Raw genomic sequence first — 7,737 nt, forward strand, 5'->3', positions numbered from 1 at the left:
CATGCATCAGATAGGAAAACGGCATCATTCTTGAGAAGCAACACAAGCTTAGATTTTGATGCTTCTAGGATGGGCAGGACTGGATCTCGATATACACTGGGCATGTTTAGATTTTGATCTGAATTTTTTCTTTCAGTCTGAAGAGTAATGTTCGTTTAGGTTATATGTTAAAGCACACGAAACAACAACAACGAGGACAACAATAATCATGTCCCCTACAGAAGCATCGTATATAACTGGGAAGCAAGGCAAATTTGCGCAGATGCAACGGGGTGTCTTGCTGATATCACTTGTGTTACATACATATACTCGATACAGTTTCCGACAATGTCGAGCTTGGCTTCTCCAACCTCATTCCCCGACGTTTCCGAGATTATTTTTACAGGAACGAATAGAATGGTACTACCAAGTCTACAAGGGAGCAGACTGAGAGACAGTGCTCTGTTTTGTGAGAACAGGGGCGCCCTGCTGTTGTTGAAGCCCAGAAGAATGGACATGCTGGACACGCTCGAGATACAACGGGGTCTGCATTTCTATGAGCCGAGATATCTGTGGAACAACAATGGGGGTGGACAGTTGAAATCAACATACATCATACAGGCCCACACAGTAACGTCGGTGATTCGAAATAATCATATGTGGTGGAAGTTTAAATTATAAGAAACTAAAATCCAGAATTTAGCAAAATGAATTATCTCACGCGAGCAACAAATAGTATGTAGGTACAAGAGGGGAAGTGCTATTCTGAGCTCGAGCTCATATGCTCTCGGATGAACAGTAAAATCCGAAAAAATAATAAAACATTTCAAAAAATTCTAAAATTTTGTGGTAAGAAACATTGATGTTTTTCCTACATGCATGCAAAAATTCATAACAGAATCACATTCCTAGAGGTGTAGACAAAAAAAAACAAAATTGATGCTCCAAAATGCTTCAAAAAACACTAATTTTGAGCATTGATTTTGTTTTTTTGCCCACCCCTCCACAAATGTGATTTCACCATGAAATTTTGCACGCATGTAGAAAAAACATCAATGTTTCATGCCCCAAAATTTCAGATTTTTTCGACCTTTTTAACAATTTTTTTTATTTTACTGTTCATCCGGGAGTATATGAGCTCGAGCTCATATACTCTATATTAGTTACTTACCGCCCTTCGGAACGCAAACATCTCTTCTTGACCAGACAGCATTGACACTAGACCTTTAGTAGAGGGTCCTACACCAACATTGCCTTCTGCGGAAACATCCCTCCTTAACTTTGACCCTTCCGCTTCAGTTTCAAACTGGAAACTGCATAATAACCTCTCATGTTAATAATAAATTCCTGTTCTCGATCTTTAGATTCAAATGCTTTGCATTAAAAAATATTACAGATGGATAAAAACATAATTTAAAACAAAGCACGCCAAGCCAAGATATTTTTATTCAAGAATTTTTGTTTTGTTTTAGAAATCAGTAGCCCCTGACTAAATTTTGATTCAGAATACAGGATTGCTGTTATTTCTATTGTTCCATACAAGATGATGCCGCAAGTAGCAATGCCCAAGATTATTAAGTACCACATTCAAAAGTTTGATCCTGCAAAGATGAAGATTTCAGAAGACCTAAATGGTAGCTATCATATTACCACTGAATATAAAAGTACAACCTGCACATGTCACATTGAAATATGCACGATTACAATTTCACAGGACGAGAAAAATTTAACTGCAGTTCACTAATGTGGTTACAGGATCATGCATCCAACTATCCAAGTATAAATGTAGATCTTCTCTAAAAATCATCAATACTTCACATGATCAGGTAAGCGCTCTGCAGTTTACCAATGAGTTAAGAGGGTCACGAGTATAAATGTAAATGTTACCTCTCTAAATCAAAAAGAGGCCCTTCCTCAGTTCCTTGAAACAGATTATCAATGGGTAAGGTAGCTAAACATATAAGGCGGCAGTGATGATTGTACATCTCATCAATAAGGGTGATGAATCTTCTTGCCTAAATGAGGAATCATATTAAAAAAACATAACACTTCATTTGGCATCAAAGAATTATTAAGTACTCCCTCCGTTCCATAATACAAGAGCGTTTTTCATACTACACTAGTGTGAACAACGCTCTTATATTATGGGACGGAGTACTTGATAAAGCCAGAGGATAACGGAAAGCAAAAGATGAAGGAGTACCTTGTCACGGATCTTCATACTCATAGCTGGAAGGTCTGATATGAAAATTGTATGGTAGTTCCTGGCTATTGCTATATAATCTGCAGCTCCGACCTAACCATTGGAATAAGGAATACAAGTAGATAAATAATATAACCAAAGCAAGTCTTATTGGGTTCATTCAAAACATCTCTCCATGCACAGCATTAGAATTCAGTTCCAAATTCATACAGTTAAAAGGAAGAAAGATACTACTCCATACATAGTTCCTTCAAGCCAACAGTGCCATGATCATGAATAACATTTTGATTATTGAGAAATGTAAATTCAAAGAGTGGGATATTACTGGGCGTCCACATAAATACTCGAAGTCAAACCTTGCTACACCGCTACAACTTTGAGGAATCTCAATAGACCTGTTCATGTAATATTAAAGTTAATACAGTTCAGGCCTATGTATATTGGTATAGAGATGATTTTTAGGACACACCTTCCAAACATTACAGGAATAGTAACTGCAGTTATGTTTCCGCCTGCCTGGTTAGTTATGTCATGCCACATAGCCTCAAACATACTCCTTGTGTCAGGATTGGTCGGCCAATAATAGTGAATCTGCATACAAACATGCAAACTAGTTGTTACATGAAAAAAATACCAGATAACGCATATGACATCCAAGAATAAGGAACTAAATACAGGCAGAATAAATATCAAATTTTCAAGCAAAACGAGAGTAAACATGTGGTCTATTCACAAAAGGATACACCTTACTGGTTTCATATTAGAGTTATCATAGGGATAAAAAAATGTAACTTAAAGGTATATTTGATTTGACATGTACAAGTAGATGCTTGAATCTCTGTCCTAACAACCAAATTGATAACTAAAACTTTAGCGAGTGTCACCAAAGACGAATACATTTGTGCAGGCCCTGTTAATTTATTAACCTCAAGGTAGTAAAGGCAGTTGATGTTTTCTTGTTTATGCACTACCCTGAATAACTACACGACAAACACCTATCAAACTTCAACAATGAGATTAAGTCTATTTAACTACAGTGGAACAAGGCAGAAGATTTCAAGAGAATGCCGACTGGAAGATTTTACAAATTAAATTAAGATCTTCAAATAATGTGATTTAATCACCTGAACTTGTCAGTCCAGTAATTGATTTCTAGACAGTTTAAGCATCTGTACACAGTGGATCACAATATCATAGGCTACTCCCTCCGTCCGGAAATACTTGTCATGAGAATGGATGTATCTAGATGTATTCTAGTTCTAGATACATTCATTTTTATCTATTTGTTGTCAAGAGAATGCATTTTTATCAAAATTTTCCAAATTCATTTTTATCTATTTCCGACCGAGGGGGTACTTATTTTCAACCTGCTATCACTAATATCATCTAGTAAGCACCATGTTTATCTCCAGAACATGTAATGTAACGCAGCTGTTTTATGCGGTCCTAAGACCAAGTGTCACAAATTCCCTAAGTCATTACAAGTCAACCTGAGTTGAGCCATCCGTAGGAATAAGGCGGCGATAATCCGTTTCAGTTCCAACAAGAATCTTATTGCAGGTCTCGTCTAGCTTAGATAATAACTCAAGGAAGATTTCTCGTTGCATCCCATCCTACAAAACCAACGAAGAAGAGTGAAAAGGTCAAAACAAGTACAGAGTAATTTTAACTCAAAGGTACCTATTGTCCATTCAGGTACCAATGCATGCTGTCATTCTTATGCCATATCAAAAATTCAGAAGGTAAAAAACTAAACTTCAGAAAGTGTCTTGTCATTTCTTGTAGATAGCTGATGTGCTTCTGAATAGTTAAATTACAAGAAACCCAGGTGCAAATAAGTAGTCCACAGCCATTAGCCAGGTTATCGTTTTTCAATGAATTTTCTGTATCTAGGATTATAAAAAAGAGCAATAAGCTCTAGTTTAGCTCCCCTACACATTCTCCACTGTCATTCATCCATAACATGATAGCAACCTGGTGTTTTACCACTTTAGCTTCTTTCAAATATGTTAAAATTGTGAGAAGTCGTTCCTGTTTGTGGGAACAAAGTTCTAGGTAGTGTAGTTCAAATGAATATTCCCAGCAGGTCAGAATGTGGTTATGCCTTTCACTTCGATCATCTTTAGGTGAAATGTAAGCGTTTACTATATATATTCAAAAAGGAAAGAAACATAGCAATAATGACAAAAGGGTGTACCTGATTCAGATCTTCCGGTGCTTTATTGCTGGTAGCAACAAGCACAGTCCCAGTGCTTAATAGTCTGCTCAGAATACCAGATAGGGCAACAATAGCGAATACATCAATAGTCTGCACAGATGCAGCTTCTTAGTACATTTCAAAACTATAGGCTGCAGAGTTTATTGTATTTACACTTTTACAGTGACAGTTAAATACTCCCTCCGTCCCAAATTTTTTGTCTTAGATTTGTCTAGATATGAATGTATCTAGTCACGTTTAGTATTTAGATACATCCATTTCTGGACAAACATAAGACAAGAATTTTGAGACGGAGGGAGTACTTCTTAGTAACAGCAAGCATACCATGCTAGACAGAGTGAAGTAGCAGGGGGTGTTTATAAGATAAATTTTTAAGTGCATATCTCACAGTAAGGCACAAGGTTGACATTGTCTATCAGTTGTATTACCCTCATGAAACCTCATTCAGAAGTTAAGTTAGGATTATGCTAATGTCATGTGCGTACCAGTGTTCAATCTAATTTACTATCAGCCATATCAACTGTCACTTGTTTTTTTTACATAGCATGCATGTTATGCAGCATATGCATATGTACTGTATACGGTAAGAACTATTGAAGGCATGAGCTGAATAGGGAAAATAAATTTCAGAACAATTTCCTACAAAACAATACTTGATCTAATCGCAATGGATTGATAAACTACGGCAGTAATCTGATAAGCATGATGTCAAGTGTGATATAGAAACGGCAGTTTCTTCCAATAAGTTGGAAATGCACACCATAGAAGTGTTAATTACAGGTACCTGTATCTCATCAAAGCATAGAATGCTTGCACCACATTTATTTGCTTGTCTATCGACAAGGAACTTGTCAGCGACAGCTAACAGAATATGTTTTTGATGTTTATCTTGTTTGTACTTTTCCTCCCCGATCAGCCATTCCTTAATTTTTGCATCGAAAGGGAGGCCTGATATCCAACTGAAAGCACTTGATTCCATAGACTTGCCATCATCACGTCTCTTCCACACATCATGCATATGGTCGTGTATTTCAAGCATAGCCTGCATGAAATGGCGTAATCCAATTTTATTCAAATGCTAGACAACAGGATCCTGACTGAAATATGATAGTCAACAAGTTAATTAACAAGAACTCTTGCCAAGCCACACATACACTCTATTTTGTCATCTTGCCAAGCCACACGTACATGGGTTCTAAACTTCTAATACACAATTTACCTCATGAAAGTGAAACCTCCTCCTGTGTTTGATGACACCTTCTGTGGCCCCATAAAACATGTCCATCAACATTGTCTTCCCTGTGTTACAAGTTGCTCTCTAAAGTTAGCATAACAATTGCAGATAGCTATATAATATTATCATCATATCGGTAGATAAAATATCATCATAAACAGTGTTTAGTTACTACTGTATGTAGATGCTGTTAAGACATTAACATATACTATATGGGAGACAGCCTGACTACAAACCACCAACTCAATGCTTGCAGGCCAGCTGAATCTATTACTTAATTAGCTTACCACTTCCAACATTCCCGTAAAGGTATAATCCTTTTGGAGCAACAGGTGCAACTGGTTTCTGGCCAACCAAATTATCTAGTTTCCTCTCTCTGTTCAAATATGAAACCCATCTTCCAACTCCAGGCTCTATATTAGCTCTTCTTTTCCTGGTTTAATCGGCAAAAGACAAGTCAAACAGCAACTTTCAATGCGGCGCAACACAACAGTTAAACACACTTATAGATCGCTGATGCGCTTAGCTACACTCTTCTTGGAAAAAGAGATTTCTAATATCTAAACAAGAAAAATTTCTACAGAGTATGCAAAAATTTCCACCTAATTTTCTGATATTCTTTTACCTTCAACTAAGTTATCCAAATGTTCTTGATGGAGATGGTAGCGAAGAACGAACTTTGTAAATAAAGGATTAGAACTTCATCTATTTGCATGAGAATCTTACTAAACAGTTATCAGCAGGCAAAATTCATATCGTTTGGGAGAGGATATATATAGTCATATATGAACAACGCCACTGAAGTTAAAACACAAAACTCTTGACATCAGGAGTTTGATGGTTATACAGCAAATGAACCCAGGCAGGATCATAAATATTACCGTGACATCAACTTATCGAGAAACCCCCTTTTCTCATCTATCCACACCCCATCGTGCTGCTTATCCTCGGCTTCTTCGACGAGAAGCCTCCGCCGTTCTTTCTCCCTGGAACTGTCCCACATAGACAGCTTTGTCTGCACTTCACGCAAAGGCACTCACTCAGACGCCACGAAACAACCTCCCTGAATAAACACAAAATGCACCTACTACTACGTACTACTCGGACCCGGCGAACACAGACAACTTACATGGTAGTCCTCCATCTCCATCTCGTACCGCTCGAGCCTCCCGAGCAAGCTGTCTAAGTCGGAGGCAACATTTTCCTGGTACACGTCGTGCCGGAGCTTCCCTTGGCTCACTAGGTCCCTGTAGAGCGTAAGAGGGCCCCCTTCAGGTGCAGAGCAAAACAGAGCATCATGAGAAATTAACTATCAAGAGAAATTACCAAGGGTAAACTGTCATGAAATTTCAAAAATACTACGGGCATCAGCTTGCCATGAGGTTGCAGAACGTACAAGCACGTAAAGATTGGCTCAGGTGACTTTGAGTTACACGATGATGAGGGGGAGATCGCGCCGGTACCTGGTTTCGGGCGGTGATCGGCGGCGTCATGGAGGCGCCGGGGGAGGGGGAGTGCGGGGAGAGAGGGAGGATCGCAGCGGGGGGCGGCGGCGAGGAGGGCCGCGGATCGGCGGGAGACGCCGACGCGTAGCCGGAGCAGCATCGCCGGTGGAGGAAGTGGGAGGGCGAGGCGGACGGCGAGGTGGTGGGTGGTTTAACTCCCCACCGCGCCCATGTCGGGAGCGGAGGAGGTGACGCGGCCGCTCTTCCCACCGCACGCCGTGGGCTCGACCGCTTTTCGCTGGGCTGGGCTGGGCTGGGTTGGGTTGGGTTGGGCCTGGGCTACCTACCACCGAGCCGCGAGGAAGCCCGTGCGGGCCGGGCCCGTTTTCCTATCCGGCGCCTTCAGCGCTCCTCCTCATGGGCCGGCCCATGTAAACATTGCGTTGCTCATTAAAAATTCGAAAAAAGTTCACATAATTTCAGAAAGCTCAGATCCGCAAAGAAAGTTCAATCATTACGAAAAGAAGTTCACCGATTTCTGAAAAATATGGTCATGGATTTTCAAAATGTTCGCAGAATTCGAAAAAAAATCATCGATTTTGAAAAAAAGTTCATCAGTTTTTTAAAACAGTTCACTGATTTTTTAAAAGTTCATGCA

At 39.5% G+C, this 7,737-nt stretch overlaps 1 protein-coding gene across 2 annotated transcripts; it reads right to left on the minus strand.

Annotated features, from left to right (window-relative positions):
- Positions 1-261: 261 nt before the first annotated feature.
- On the minus strand, positions 262-7,305 carry LOC123442606 (putative ATPase N2B). Of its 2 annotated transcripts, XM_045118696.1 has the most exons (14): positions 7,098-7,300; positions 6,764-6,903; positions 6,516-6,649; positions 5,922-6,067; positions 5,620-5,699; positions 5,185-5,442; positions 4,380-4,490; positions 3,673-3,795; positions 2,652-2,773; positions 2,508-2,577; positions 2,183-2,275; positions 1,867-1,994; positions 1,151-1,292; positions 262-549 (listed from the first exon to the last, which is right to left on the minus strand). In XM_045118696.1, the coding sequence occupies exons 1-14, from the start codon at positions 7,237-7,239 to the stop codon at positions 412-414; spliced, it is 1,827 nt and encodes a 608-aa protein (XP_044974631.1). In that variant the 5' UTR covers positions 7,240-7,300; the 3' UTR covers positions 262-411. The 2 variants fall into 2 exon arrangements, 1 of the variants encoding a protein (XP_044974631.1); XR_006630493.1 differs by lacking the exons at positions 262-549; positions 1,151-1,292 and having other exon boundaries at positions 1,901-1,994; positions 2,539-2,577; positions 7,098-7,305.
- Between the last annotated feature and the right edge of the window lie 432 nt (positions 7,306-7,737).

Source organism: Hordeum vulgare, chromosome 3H, assembly GCF_904849725.1.
Source record: "Hordeum vulgare subsp. vulgare chromosome 3H, MorexV3_pseudomolecules_assembly, whole genome shotgun sequence".
NCBI lineage: Eukaryota > Viridiplantae > Streptophyta > Magnoliopsida > Poales > Poaceae > Hordeum > Hordeum vulgare.